The sequence below is a fragment of the Heterodontus francisci genome, chromosome 48 (genome assembly GCF_036365525.1).
Source record: "Heterodontus francisci isolate sHetFra1 chromosome 48, sHetFra1.hap1, whole genome shotgun sequence".
NCBI lineage: Eukaryota > Metazoa > Chordata > Chondrichthyes > Heterodontiformes > Heterodontidae > Heterodontus > Heterodontus francisci.
Genome location: NC_090418.1, coordinates 8,794,723 through 8,810,455, shown reverse-complemented (window position 1 = coordinate 8,810,455; position 15,733 = coordinate 8,794,723). Strand labels below are relative to the sequence as shown.

General features: G+C 49.1%; 1 protein-coding gene across 5 annotated transcripts in view; it reads right to left on the bottom strand.

Moving 5' to 3' along the window:
* Window positions 1–8,545: 8,545 nt before the first annotated feature.
* slc12a9 (solute carrier family 12 member 9) overlaps window positions 8,546–15,733 on the bottom strand; it is a 30,869-nt gene continuing 23,681 nt past the window's right edge. For all 5 annotated transcript variants that reach the window (XM_068023741.1, XM_068023742.1, XM_068023745.1 and 2 more), the window contains 5 exons: window positions 13,973–14,097; window positions 13,225–13,417; window positions 12,579–12,753; window positions 10,635–10,781; window positions 8,546–9,630 (listed from right to left, as the gene is read on the bottom strand). In XM_068023741.1, the coding sequence (XP_067879842.1) occupies window positions 8,789–9,630; window positions 10,635–10,781; window positions 12,579–12,753; window positions 13,225–13,417; window positions 13,973–14,097 (1,482 nt within the window). In that variant the 3' untranslated portion in view covers window positions 8,546–8,788. The remainder of the gene's footprint in view (window positions 9,631–10,634; window positions 10,782–12,578; window positions 12,754–13,224; window positions 13,418–13,972; window positions 14,098–15,733) is intronic.

The following is a 15,733-nucleotide window of genomic DNA, read 5'->3' as shown; positions in this document are numbered from 1 at the left end:
GGATTACAGGTATCTCCGAGAAATACAACGTTCCTCGGACTGCTGTTCTCGCAGCATCCTGAGATCCACACTCAGTGCTATGTGCCGCCACATGTACACACTGGACCTCTCTCTCCCGCAGCACCACCTCACCTAATCTCAGAGCTGTTCTACTCCACCATTTCATTTCATCCTTCATCTTATCCGACGCATTAACAAAAAATATTTTTCTTCCTTTCAGGTGCTAAGTAAAGCAAGCTCCAGCAGCTGATGGAGACTAATGCCCCTCCAGATTCTTCTTCCCCATCACTGACCCCATCCCTTCCAATCTGACCCCTTGCCGTGTATTCACTATACCCTTGCAGCTGACGCTGAACATTCTGTACTCAGCAAAGGACTCTGTTTTATCCCCTTACACCCCCACCTCAATGAACTTTGCGCTCGGCATGACGTTGAGCTCTTCTTCCGTCGCCTTTGCCTCCAAGTTCACTTCTTTGACCAAAAGTCCTCCCCCCACCCGATCAGCAGACCCATTCACCCACCTCCAGTATTCTCCCTCTAGCTGGACCCCTCCCCCTGACCTCTTACCCACTCTTGATCTCATCATTGAAAACTGTCAGCGAGACATTGATCATCTCAATTTCTGTGCCCTCCTCACTCACTCTAACCTGTCCCCCTCTGAATTTGCTGCACTCCATTCTCTCAGGTCTAACCCCGACATTATGATCAAACCTGCAGACAAGGGTGGTGTTGTCGTTGTCTGGCGTACTGACCTCTACCTTGTAGAGGCTCAGCGCCAACTCTCAGACACTTCTTCCTACTTCCCCCGGGACCATGACCCCACCACCAAACATCAAGCTACTGTCCACAGGACTGTCACTGACCTCATCTCCTCTGGAGATCCTCCCTCCACAGCTTCTAACCTCATAGTCCCACAATCCCGGACAGCCCGCTTCTACCTCCTTCCTAAAATCCACAAACAGGACTGTCCTGGCAGACCCATTGTGTCAGCCTGCTCCTGCCCCACTGAACATATTTCTTCCTATCGTGGCTCTATCTTTTCTCCACTGGTCCAGTCTCTTCCCACCTACATCCGTAACTCTTCTGACACCCGACATCATTTTGACAATTTCCTGGCCCTAACCGCCGCCTCTTCACTATGGACGTTCAATCTCTCTACACCTCCATCCCCCAACAGGACGGTCTGAGGGCTCTCTGCTTCTTCCTCGAGTGGAGGCCCAACCAGTCCCCATCCACCACAACCCTCCTCCGCCTGGCTGAACTTGTTCTCACATTGAACAACTTCTCCTTCAACTCCACTCACTTCCTTCAAGTAAAAGGTGTCGCTATGGGTACCCGCATGGGTCCTAGTTATGCCTGTCTTTTTGTGGGATATGTCAAACATTCTTTGTTCCAGTCCTACTCAGGCCCCCTCCCCCAACTCTTTTTCAAGTACATTGATGACTGTATCGGTGCCATTTCCTGCTCCCGCCCCGAACTGGAAAACTTTATCAACTTTGCTTCTAATTTCCATCCTTCTCACCTTTACATGGTCCATTTCCGACACTTCCATTCCCTTCCTCGACCTCCCTGTCGCCATCTCGGGGGATAGGCTGTCTACTAATATTAATTATAAGCCCACTGACTCCCACAGCTACCTCGACTACACTTCTTCACACCCTGCCTCCTGTAAGGACTACATTCCATTCTCCCAGTTTTTCTGTCTCCGCCACATCTGCTCTAATGATGCAACCTTCCACAGCAGTGCTTCTGATATGTCTTCCTTTTTCCTCAACCGAGGATTCCCCCTCACTGTTGTTGACAGGGCCCTCAACTGTGTCCAGCCCATTTCCCGCACCTCTACCCTCACCCCGTCCCCTCCCCCCCAGAACCGTGACAGGGTTCCCCTTGTCCTCACTTTCCATCCCACCAGCCTCCACATCGAAAGGATCATCCTCCGTCATTTCCGCCACCTCCAGCATGATGCCACTACTAAACACATCTTCCCCTCCCTTCCCCCGTCAGCATTCCGAAGGGATCGTTCCCTCCACGACACCCTGGTCCACTCCTCCATTAACCCTACCATCTTCCCACAGCACCTTCCCATGCAATTGCAGGTGTAATACCTGCCCTTTTACCTCCTCTCTCCTCACTATCCAAGGCCCCAAACATTCCTTTCAGGTGAAGCAGCGATTTACTTGTACTTCTTTCAGTTTATTATACTGTATTCGCTGCTCACAATGCAGTCTCCTCTACATAGGGGACACTAAACGCAGATTGGGTGACCCCTTTGTGAAACACCTTCGCTCAGTCTGAAAACACGACTCCGAGCTTCTTGTCGCTTGCCATTTCAACACTACCCCCTGCTCTCATGCCCACATATCTGTCCTGGGATTGCTGCAGTGTTCCAGTGAACATCAACACAAGCTCGAGGAACAGCACCTCATTTACCGATTAGGCAAACGACAGCCTGCCAGACTGAACATTGAGTTCAATAATTTCAGAGCATGACTGGCCTCCCCCTTTTCAAGTTTTACTTTATTATTTCACTTTATTTTAGGTTGTTTCATCAATACACTTTTTACCACATGCCTTCCCACTTTTTATTTTCATGTTTTACTTTTGGCTAGGGCTTTCATTATTCTGTCAGTCATTTAAAACTCTCTCTGTACTAATGCTTTGTCTTCCAGCACACCATTAACACACTGACAAGGAGGTCATGGGGCAAAGACAGTTATTCTCTGTGACCCCCTTTCAACACCTTCACTTTTGTTCCCTTTTGCCCCACCCCCACTTTATTTACTTAAAAATCTATTACATTTCTAACCTTTGCCAGTTTTGGATGAAAGGTTATTGACCTGAAACGTTAGCTCTGCTTCTCTCTCTCCACAGATGCTGCCCGACCTGCTGAGTGTTTCGAGCATTTCTTGTTTTTATTTCAGATTTCCAGCATCTGCAGTATTTTGCTTTTATTCAGGTTGGTTGTCCCTGGCTTGGGGAGAGTCACTCATCACAGAATAGGCAGCCTCTCTTCTGCTACGGAGACCATGGACGCGACTTTTCCGTCTCATTTGCTCCCCCTTCGCACTTGAAGCCCTTCAGATACACCACACCCGTGGACCCGCATACAGCCACAAGAAAACTGGGTGTAGCCCTGAACTCAAGTGAGCTTAACTTGCTCAATATTGCAGCAGAGATAGAGGAGTCCTCATGCTCTTCAGTGACGAAGCAGGCTTCAAGGGACCCAGAGGCCTACTCTGGTTCCTGGTTAATGTAGTTCAGGAAACTTATAGTCTAAACCCTGTAATCGGGGGAGCAAGATAACCTCAGGTTGTCACTTTAGCCAGAACGAGACAATACTGGACATGTGTTGTGTGATCTTTAAGCAGAGGCTCAAAGGCCAGAAAAGCACTGCCTGTGCTGTATATAAAAAAAAAGGTTGGGTTGTAGTAAATGGCACAGAATTCAGACTTTGATAGAACACGGCCATCTATTGGTGCAAAGCCAGAACTACATGACAACAAAGTTGGGGAAAAAGAGAACACTTGCTTTTATATAGCACCTTCCAGAGGTTTAGAATATACCAAAAGCACTACCCCTTCAAATCAATTACTGTGAAGTGTCAGTTGTGATATAATGAAACACAACAGCCAATTTATGCACAGCAAGATCACACAGCCTACCAAATGACTAGACCCACTCGTTTTCAGTGAGGTCAGTTGAAAGGGTAAGTGCTTCCTCAGGCGATCAGGGAGAACTCACCCGCTTGTCTTGGCATTGAATTCTCACGTGCACCAGAGGGGGGGGGGGTGCCTCGGCTTCATGCGTCATCTGAAAGACGGCACCTCTGACAGTGCAGCACTCCCTCATTACTGCACTGGGGAATGTCAGGCTGGTTTATGTGCTTAGTAACCACAGAGCAGCCCACTGAAGTCAACTAATTGAGGCAATGGACAGCACCTCGAAACAAAAACAAACTACCAGGTTTAGTTGGGAGGTCCAGGGTTGGCGTTTGGGAAGTCCCTTCCAGGCCTCCAGCCATTTAAACCATTGGATGAAATAAAAATGGGGATTTGAGGAATTTCTCCCAATGTTTGCAATTGGATTTTCCAATTCTATCCACATGCCCCGGCAAGTTACCACAAAAAGTGAGTGGCAAGTTAGTACAACTTGCATTCGTATAGTGCCTTTTAAAACATAGTAAAATGGCCCAATGCATTGCACATGAGCGTTACAAAAATTGACTCGAGACAGTAGGACGGGTGACCAAAAGCTTGGTTAAAAAAGGTAGGTTTTAAGGAGTGTCTCTAAAAAAAAAAGAAAGAAAGAGGCAAAGGTGACGGAGATGTTAAGGAAGGGAATTCTCGAGCTTTGGCAGCAGAAACCAACGCCGCAGCAATGAAAACTGGGGCTGCTCAGGATTGGAAGAGCAGAGAGATAGAGGGTCACGAGGCTGGCTGAGGTTGCTTACAGGACCAGGGAGGGATTAGAAAACCAGCTCGAGCTGTGGCTCAGTGGAGTCGTGAACTTCGCAGTCGGAAGTTCAAGTCCCACTCCAGAGACTTAATGGAGGCAGAGGACTGCAGCATTGAGGAAGCACTACGCTGACGGAGGAAACATTAAACTGGAGGCCCCCAACTGCCCCCTCGGGGAGAGATAAAAGGTCTCATAGCACTGTTTTGAACAGCAGGGGAGTTCTCTCTGGTGTCCTGGGCAATATTTATCCCCTCAACCAACATCACTAACAGATTATCTGGTCAGCACAGCGCTGTTAATGGGAGCTTGCTGTGCAAAGATTGGCCTCTTTGTTTCCCACATTATTACAGTGATGACGCTTCAGAAGTACTTTATTGGCTGTAAGCATGCTTTGGGATGTCTGGACGTGGCAAAAGGTGCTATAGAAATGCAGGTTGCTTCTTTGAATCTCCCATCCACTCATTTATTGAGCTCTAGTGTGTTATTAATTGACCAATCGTCCGAGCTCCCTGCGAGAGGTGGAAAGGCTAGTTGAAGCCAGTTGAGAAGAATCCGCAGTGACGGGTCACGTGTACCCTGAGCCAAATGAGCTCGACTGATCCCCCACCTGAACTAGCAGCCCAACAGTGCCCTGGTCTAGTAAGTGGTAGTTTTAGCTGGTTAAACACTAGTATATCTACATCAAGCCTGCAACCAAGCTCTGCAATTGGAGAAGTGGAATGTGTGTTATGGCAAGTGGGGGAGGGGGACTAATTGGATAGCTCTTTCAAAGAGCTGGCACAGATACAATGGGCCGAATGTCCTCCTTCCGTGTTGTATCATTCTAGGTCATCACTGGCTAAATAAATAAAAGAGAGACACGGGAGTTCCACTAAATCAATCGCATGACTAAATGTCCAAACAGTTTGGCAAGACTCAATTCCATTCCAATTTCAAAACTAGTCTGAACCCATCTAGTCTGTTCTCAAGTAATACAAAAGAACAAGGAAGTCTGATTACAATTGTACAGGGCTTTGAGAATTCACCCAGAGTACCGTGCGCAGTTTTGGTCTCCGCGTCGAAGCAAGGATATCCTTGCCTTGGAGGTGGTTCAGTGAAAGTTCACTAGATGAGAGGGTGGTCCCACGATGAGAGGCTGAGTAAATTAGGCCTATACTCTCTGAAGTTTAGAGGAATGAGAGGCAGTCTCATTGAAACATACAAGATTCTGAAGGGGCTTGAGAGAGAGAGAGAGAGAGAGAGAGAGAGAGGACTCTTCCCCTGGCTGGGGAATCTCGAACACAGGGCACAGCCTCAGGATAAAAGGGGTCAATCATTTAGGACGGAGATGAGGAGAAATATCTTCAGGGGGTTGTGAATCTTTGGAACTCTCTACCCCAGACGGTTGTCGATGCTCCATCGTTGAGTATATTCAAGGCTGGCTCAGATTTTTTGATCTCTTAGGGAACCGAGGGATATGGGGAGGGGGGAGTTGAGGCAGAAGATCAGTCATGATCATACTGAATGGCAGAGAGCAGGCCCGAGGGGCCGAATGGTCTACCTCCTGTTCTGATTATGGAGAGATCATCCACTGCTCAAATAAAGGCGAAACACAGGGGACTACCTGCAGTCAAGTGACTTTTAATCCCAAAACTCGGTGGAAATAAAAAAAAAAAAATGAATTCAAACCTTTGACAAAATGAAAGCCATCTTACCTTAAAAGGGGGTGGTGGGAAGCTGATCGGTCAGAACTTCGAGACTTGTTCAAATCTACAAGAGAAAGTCATTTGCACGGACAGACAGAGACAGAGACAATTATAGTTGCCTTTCCAGGCATTAAGTATCAGTCAGAAAAAAAAAAACAGGGCAGTGATGGAGGTCTCAGAGAAAACTGGATCACAGACCTTAAACCCGGTTTGAATAGAGGGATAAAAGACAATCGCAGAATTAACCATCAATACAAGCAACAAAATACTGCTGGAAATCTGAAGTTAAAAAAAAATAGAAAATGCTGGAAACACTAACCAGGTCTGGCAGCATCAAAAAACGGTGTTAACATTTCAGATCTGTGATGTTCCGTCAGAACTGGAAGTAGTTAAGAGTTGTGACAGTTTTTAAGCAAGTTCAAAGGGCAGGGAAAGGAGAGAACATAACACACACACAAAAAAAAGGGGTCACTGATAGGGTAGAGGGCGGGAGAGATAATGGGACAAGTCTTTTTGTCCCATTATCACCCCTGTATCATCTCTAAGTTCGTCCAGCTCTGACGAAAGGTCATCAACCCGAACTGTTAACTATTTCTTTCCCCACAGACGCTGCCCGACCTGCTGAGTATTTCCAGCATTTGCCGTTTCCATGACAGCATTAACCATTTCTGATGTCCACACCAAGATCGCATTCCCACATCTTTCCAGATTCCAATCGTTTTGACCTACCAACTCACAAGTGGGAGGAGAGTCCCAGTTGCCATCCCATAATAATCTGGGTCATTTTCAGCCAGGCTCCAAAAGAGAGGTGGCAGTTCAGTGCAAAACGCTAATATTTTCTCAAGTCATGATAGATATTTGGAGAAAATTAAGAGCCAATTACAGTTGCTGATCCGGGAGTTTTTAAAAAAAAAAAAATCACAGTTGGAAAACAGGATGTTGTGGAGGTCAGGGAAACTGGATCTCCCAATGGTTTCAGCTGTTAACATCTGGTTCAACTCCACAGACCTTAAATCTTGTTTGAACAGAGGAAAAAGTGTCCGCAGATATCCACTTGATCCTACGATGGGCCCACCCTGGTCCAAGTACCAGCCAGTAACGGCCCAGGATCAGGCCAACTGCCTGGTCCCAAGACCCTCTGATGGTTGGCCACCAGGCTAACCTCAAAAAGACATCTGGCTGCAACTCCTCCTCTCTGCAAGGGGAGGTTACGGTCAAGAATGAGCAAAGCAGCATGAGGAATTCCGTTCACCCCTCAGTTTCCACATTCAGTGTCCTGGGTGTGCATAGTTAATGGGCTCTCCTCTCCTGAACATCCGCTTAATCATCCAACCCCTCCAGCGCACAGTGGTAGCAGTGTGTACCATCTACAAGATGCACTGCAGCAACTCGCCCAGGCTCCTTAGACAGCACCTTCCAAACCCGCGACCTCTACCACCTAGAAGGACAAGGGCAGCAGACGCATGGGAACACCACCAGCTGCAAGTTCCCCTCCAAGTCACACACCATCCCGACTTGGAACTATATCGGCCGTTCCTTCACTGTCGCAGAGTCAAAATCCTGGAACTCCCTCCCTAACAGCACTGTGGGTGTACCTGCACCCACGCGGACTGCAGCGGTTCAAGAAGGCGTGTTTTGATGAACAAAGATCAAAAAGGCCTCCCCTTCATCCCAACCTATCCAATGGATAAATCAAACTTAAACCTCATACATGGCACCTCGAGAGCATCTGAACGATTAGCATCGGAGGTACAACCCAAAGCCACGTAGGCTCACCTGTACCTTCCAACAATGACATGCCTGCAAGGCTAATCCTGAAGTAAAACGCTTGCAGATCTGCTACTCACGTGTACTAGTGGAGCCTCAACCACCTTCCCAATGAGAGTGGGCACTGCAACAGGTCCCAGTTGGGCCAAGCAATTTAAATCGTACTTTTGATTGGATACTGGGGCAGATAGGGGGGTAGCATCTAAATGCAGAAGCAACTCAAATCGCCAGGTCTAAGCATATGGCGTTAAGACACAGATTACCAATGATCTCACTGAATGGCACCACAGACTCAGGAAGGCAGGCCCTCATCCTAGGTTTCATACTTTCCCCTCAATATGTAATGCTCAGTCCGGCACTGGGCCCAGTGGGAACAATCATTCCTGGTCTCTGCGGAGTGGACTGCAGTTAGGACAGAAACAAGCAACCTCCTAGACTGCCAAAGCAGTCTACTATCTACTCGCCTACTATCCTTGCTGGAAGGCCTGGTGTGCGGACATCCGATGGAGGTAGGCCCAATCTCCACCGTTGCGCTCGACTGCCCACCCTCACACGAAGGCGACCTGCAGCAAGCAACCAACCATCGACACATACTAACCCAACCTGAAGGAAGGGAGGGAGAAGTTGTTTAAACCTTGTATAACCATTTTAATAAGTTAGAACCCCAAAAATGTCTCTTTAAATCCAAATTACACAAATAGTTTCCTTCAGACCCCCGGCTTTTTTTTTGTTGAAATATAAATAGTGGCAATGTGAATGATTTCTCTGTTTAAACAAGTGTTCAAGGCAAGTCGCTGTTCGCAATACATGTTTTAGGTAGAGTTGTCAGCGTTCAGATAGTCAGTGCCCATCACCTCTGCTTTGGCGTTGAAGTGCCTGCTCTACAAATCAGTGCAGGTGACTGGGGTAAGGCCGTGTATCAGCAGAGTAGGCCCGAGGTCTTTGGTGAGGATGTCCAACTGCTCCAGGTAACGTCGAGAGTGCACAGCGTCAGCTGGCGGACGGGGCAGGTAAAGGAACCGGACGGCCGTGTGAAAGCCCTGATCGAGCACCATCCTGTTGGCCGCCCGCAGATACTCGTCCGAGATCAGGGCCGAGTTGCGGCTCGAGTGGAAGGCCACCTCATGCTCTTCCCCGGGCACGCGGCTCTGCCAGTGCAAGGCCACCACGTCGTCCCAGGTGACGATCTTGATGGTCGCCTTGATCCGCAGCTTGTCCAGGAGCTCCCTCAGCTTCTCCTCCTTCTTGATCCAGCGGTCGTCCCCGGACTCTATGCACAGGAAAATGCGCAGGCGGGCCCCCTTCCAGGAGACCACCATGGTGAGGACGCAGGCCATCTGCAGGAGGAAGAGGCTGCAGATGTCCACATAGCTGGTGCTGTCGGGCCGGAGGAGGTTCAGGGGCCAGACGTCGATGGACACCTGCTCAGGCCGCTTCTTGGCGAAGAGATCCTTCTTGTTCATAGCGGAGAAATAGCGCGCCAGGCAGACGTTCTTCTGCATCTTGAGGGCATCCGAGATGATGGCGACGTACTCCGCCTCGGTCAGGCTCTTGCTGGTCTCGCCGTCCCGGACGGGCGGGAAGTGGGCCTGCAGAGAGGCGACGTCCACACCAAAATGGTCATTCTCCTTGTCGTCTTTGAAGACCGGATCGCACAGGAAGTAGTCCTCGGGCACGCAGTGGTCGTAGAAACCGAGCACCAGGGTGTTGGGCTTCATTCCGCCTGCAAGAGAAGAGAAAGGAATGGAACTGCAGTTGAACCCAACAGGGAACAAGATGACAGAATAGGGCCCATCTAGGGCAAAGCTCACCTGTCCGGTGCCTAAACTCTCGCTGCACTAGTCAGCCGCAGATTTACACATTTCATCCCTTTTTGACAAAAAAAGGTCCCGCTTAATATCCATTTTAAAATATCCACCACTTTGACTTGCTACTTACTCTTCATAGAATCACAGCATGAGGAGGCCATTCAGCCCATCGTGCCTGTGCTGTCTCTGCAAGAGCAACTCAGCTAGTCCCACTCCCCCACCCTTTCCCCGTACCCCTGCAAATCTCTCTCCAGCTAATTATCCAATTTCCCCTTGAAGGCGTCAATTGAATCTGCCTCCACCGCACTCTCAGGCAGTGCATTCCTAACCACTCGCTGCGTTAAAAAAAAGTTTCATGTGTCCTCTTGTTCTTTGACCTTTCTGCTCGCTCTACCCCTCCCCCCTCCCTTCTCAGTTCCAAGGAGAACAATCTCAGCTCCTCCAGTCTCTCCACATGGCCCCTCGCCCTGGCGCCAATCTGGTTAACGGCCTCCAAGACTCCTCTCAAGTTACCTCATCCGTTGTCATTTAATACAATCGCTTCGCCAAGTCCTCTCTACCCCTCTCACTCTTCTTCAAAGCAAGTTTCTTGACTCTTTCCTCAGAGTCGTGTCGTGCCTTTGCTGCTCTTGCTGATGGGTGGCGTGGTCACCAGAACTGAAAACTGTTCCCCACAGAAGCTTTGACGAGGGAGACCCCAATGTTTGAATAGATTGAATTTCCTCTTCAATTTCAGCCCCCTTCCCCTATCCCAACTCCAGTTGCTCAGGTGTCACCCACTTCCAACTATTTCCACCCCGTCCCACCCTCATGCTCTCCTGGCGGGTCCCACCCTCATGCTCTCCTGGCGGGCCCCCCCCCCCCCCCCCGAGTGTCCATTGCTGTATCCCCTCCTGCCCTCGGATAACTGGCTCCTTACCAAGTCCCGTAATGCGGAGGAGATGCTGCACCCCCTGGCGCACCGTCGGAGACAGGGTCAGATCCACAAACGCCTTGACATTCAGCTTGTCCACGAGGCTGAGCCAGAAATTGTACTGAGGCTGGATGGGGTCAGTCGGTAGAGTGTCTGCAAGAGTAGATGAGAAGTCAGCTCGGGGGGGGGGGGGGGGGGGTACAACCCATTCTCGGGCAGCACTCACCCCAACACAAGAATAAAAATGTCAAACGTTTCCCAAGTGGAAAAAAGGTTACCAGTATTACGCTATAAACCATTCCACCAGGGAGTGTGGAAAGTTTGTCCCCCTACCCCGAGTCCATACTATATTCGTCTCGGAGCTGGCTTCTGATAGATGGGAGCTCATGATCTGGTGGGTACAGTATTGACCTCGAGCTGGTAAATGAGGTCAACTCCACTGCTCATGTTCGAATGACCGGTCCGCACGCGCCTCACCTTCCTCCAGTACGAAACTCTCGTCCTCCTCCTCGGAAGGGGGTGGAATATAGTCTCAACCCTGGAGGTCTGTCCAGGCCTCAACAGGACTATGCAAGGCAGCAAGTACAAACAGAACCCCTGCTTTACTGCACGTGATTCTCCAGCACTGGGACCCGTCCACCACTCACCTGACAAGTTTGAGGTTAATCACGGATTTTTATTTGTATTCATTCACTCGCATCCAAGTACCGCAGAATATTAGGATTTCGGCCAGATTACTAGACACAGAATGGCACCAAACAGGAGTGATATAAAAATCAGGATTTGAAACGGAGACACTTCAGGAGATTTTAGGGCAGCTGGCCAAAAGCTTGGTCAAAGAGATAGGTTTAGGGAGGGAATTCCAGAGCTTAGGGCCCAGGCAGCTGAGGGCACGGTCACCAATGGTGGAAAGATGGAAAATCGGGGGATGCTCAAAAGGTTAATTAGAGCGCACAGAGATCTGAGGGTTGTGGGGCTGGAGGAGATTACAGAGATAGGGAGGAGCGAGGCTGTCGAGGGATTTGAAAACAAGGGTAAGAATTTAAAAAAAAAAAAACAGGCATTGCTTAACCGGGATCCAGTGCAGGTCAGCGAACACAGTGGGTGATGGGTGAACAGGACTCGGTGCGAGTTGGGACACCGGCAACACAGAGTTTTGGACACTCGCGAGTTTATACAGGACAGAATGTGGGAGGCCGGCCAAGAGTGGGTTGGAATGGTCGAGTCTAGAGTTAACAGACGCACGGATGAAGGATTCCGCAGTAGATGAGCTGAGGCTGGGGTGGAGTCAGGCCACGTTTATGGAGGTAGAAATAGGTGGTCTTGGTGTTGGTGCGGATATGTGGTCAGAAGCAGATTGCAGAGTCAAAGCTGACACCAAGGCTACGAATAGTCTGGTTCAGGGATGGTGTCAGTGGCTAGGGGAATGAAGTTAGTCATGTAGTTGGAGTGAGGTTCTAAGGATTAAAAAAAAAAAAATCACAAAAAAGAAGTCACACATAGTTTGGGGAAAACAGTAGGCCAAATAATCCCTAAAAGCTCAATTATCCCCCCGGAGCTTCATATTAACACCCAGCCAATACCTCATTCATTCTTTATGGGCAGATGTAGTTCCACTGCCGGCAACCTATTTGACTACAAGGGGCATCACAGCCAGGCAGAATGCAACACCCTTTACCAAAAAAAGTTAAGTCTTTGTGTGCGCGACTCTGCAATTAAGCCCATCCTAACGTTCACATCTGCTGTACCCAGATTGTACAGTCTGTTGGGAGGATCTACGGCAGGCTGGGAACAGAAAGCAGGCCTACTTGGAGGCTCAGGTTGAGGAGTGAGGCCTCAGTGAGAAGAATTACTGTATCCATGGAATGTTCTGGATGTCACTTTGCATTACACCCTTCCCCTAACACGCTCTCTCCACCCACCCCTCCCCAAAGCAAGAAGCCAGCTTACCAAGGTCCCCGATTTCCACGTGGCCCAAAACGAAAAGCCCGCCTTTCTTCAGGTCGTTTATGAAAGTGATGAGCCGGGCGCTGGTGCGCGGATTGGCCACCATGAGCAAGATCTGAGGCCTCCAGAATTTGACGTGTTCTTTCCGAATATCCAGCAGCAACAAGTACTTCCTCACCTTAAAAAAAAAAGAGTAAACACACATTCAGCCAAGTCTCGTCTTCCATGCGGGGCCCCTGGTTGGCTCAGTGGGCAACATCCCCGTCCGAGTCAAAAGATCACGGGGTCAAGTGTCAAGCACCACTTTGAAGGCTCAAGCCCATAATCTAGGCCGAAACTCCCAGTGCTGGTACTGAGGGAGCACCGCACTGTCGGAGGTGCAGTATTTCTGTTGAGACATTGGGCCCCACTTGCCCTCTCGGGGTCGGTGGGGGGGGGGGCATGAAAGATCCCGCATCTGCTAATGGAAGAGTGGGGGGGGGGTGGGAGATTACCTCCCCAACCCCCCGGTATCCTGGGCCAATAATCTATCCCTCAAACAGCACTAAAACAGATAACCTAGTTCACGACCATATCGCCGTCTGTGGGAGCTTGCTGTGCGCAAATTGTCTGCGTTTCCTACCTTGGGTCAGCAGGAACGCACACTCACCTGATGAAATATAAGTGCCTGACTGATGTAACCCCAGCTGCTGGTGGGAGATCGGTAATGGATCACTACCAGCAGGATCAGCATGAGGACAATCCCACAGGAAGCGTAGGCTGGATTGATCAGGAACATCATGACGAGACAACCAATAATCCCCAGAAAACATGTGTGCCAACTGAAGAGCTGGAAGGTAGGCCTGAGGGAAGAGAAAGACAAGTTGGGTAACCATCAAATGTAAGGGAGCAGACCAGGAACATTAGGGAGTTCAGTTAATGAGCTAACACATTCGGCCCTTGCCCTCTCCCATAGGGTGGGTGGCTGGGAGCAGTTTACAGGCTCAAACAGGCAGACGCTCTCCTCTGACTCAAGGCCCTATTAGGCCAGGCATCGCCTGCAGCTGGATTGACTATCTGCCTCTTGCACCAACCCATCAGGGGAGGGAGGGAAATAGAGGTAATGTTTCAACATTGGGCCTTACAGCACAGGAGGAGGCCATTCGTCCCATCGTGCCTGTGCCGGCTCTTTGAAAGAGCTATCCAATTAGTCCCACTCTGTCCCCACAGCCCCGCAAGTTGCTCCTTCTCAACAATTTACCCAACACCCTTTTGAAAAGCTTCCATCTCCGCCCTGGTTCTTTTGCCAACTGTCCTCTAAAGCTTCGTCGCCTGGTTACCGACCCTATCACTGGACATACACACACACACACACACAAAGAAAATTGAACGGAGACGGCTCCTGGAAAGCCAGCTACCTGAAGTTGGGTGCAGAGGCCCATTCCAATGATAAACAGGCCAAGTCGACTGCAGCGTAAGCCATCAGGAAGATGATGGTGACAATGCCAGCAATGGTGTTCAGCTTACCTGCAAACAGCACAGACTGGAAGAAAGAAAGAAAGAAAGAAAGAAAGAGAGAGAGGGATTCAGTGATTCTTGTGGGCCAAGATATTTCACAGTAACTTCCCCAATCACTTCCCATATTAAAACGATGCTAACATCTTGCTGGGGGTGTTGTCCACGGGGAGACTCTGCTAGGGCAACTTTAAGTGACAACTCTCAAAACACAATTCCCTGACAGAGTGGGTAAATCACCCAGGAAGTGGTGAGGTGTGGGGGGTGCGGTGTTAGTGGAGGAGTTAAGGAGGCTTGGTCAATTTTCCCCAGCATGGGGAAAGACAGAGGGCGCGAAAGAGAGAGAGATGGAGGGAAACTATTTTGTTTTGCGGTGGGAGTTGGGGAGTGGGTGCAGTGGGGGAAACCTTGAACAAGGAGACACAACATTTTTGATTGGTGTTCAAAATCATGAGGGGTCTGGACAGAGTACATTAGGGAGAAACGGTTCCCATCGGAGGAAGGATTGAGAACCAGAGGACACCGATTTTAAAAAAAGGTGATTGGCAAAAGAACCACAGAATTGTTACAGCACAGGAGGCCACCATTCGGCCCTTCGCGTCTGTGCTGGCTCTCCGAAGAAGCAACTCACCTAGTGCCACTCCCCCGCCTTCTCCCCGTAGCCCTGCACATTCTTCCTTTTCAGATAATTATCCAATTCCCTCTTGAAAGCCTGGATTGAATCTACCTCCACCACACTCTCAGGCAGTGCATTCCAGTTCCTAAACACTGAAAAACCTAGTCCTCATGTCTCCATTGCTTCTTTTGCCAATCACCCTAAATCTGTTGCTCTCAATCCCTCCACCTGGGGGAACAGCTTTTTCTCCTATCTACTCTGTCCAGACCCATGATTTTGAACACTTCTATCAAATCTCCTCTCAACCTTCTCTTCTCCAAGGAAAAAAGTCCCAGCTTCGCCAACATATCCACATAACCGAAGCTCCTCATCCCTGGAACTATTCTCGTGAACCTTTTCTGCACTCTTTCTAATACCTTCACATCTTTCCTAAAGCGTGGTACCGAGAACTGGCCACAATATTCTAGTTGAGGCTGAACCAGTGTTTTATACAAGTTTAACATAACTTCCTTGCTTTTGTGCTCTATGCCCCCATTAATAAAACAACACAAAGAAAAACCTTTTTACGCAGTGTTACGGCAATGTGTTTTGTTGAATGATAATGTGAATTTATAATTTTTTTTTTAAAAAGACATTAGCTTAAGATGATCACTTAATTTGCAACATCATATCCTACACGGCAATGCTTGTGTGGAGAGACAAAATGTCTGCTAAGACCCAGCAAGTTTAAAAGGAACTACCTGTACTCTCACCAAGCCGAGAAATACTGCTAAGTGCTATGTTTGAATGACTGAGTGAGTGTCACGTGACAAACCCCTCCCCATCTGTGGTTTTAAGCTGGTGTTTTCTCTGCAGCAGAAGAGAAGCAACTGGACTCTGACATGAGCTGACCTTAAGTGGGGGTCTCTCTCTCTCTCTCTCTCTCGATTCCAGCTCGAAAGCTTTCAAATCCTGCTTGTTGACTGACTACCTTTGCACCCTCCAGTTACAATCAGAAACCCCACTGGAGGAAATCATCTGCATCGCTGTCACCAAGAGACCTACCCAA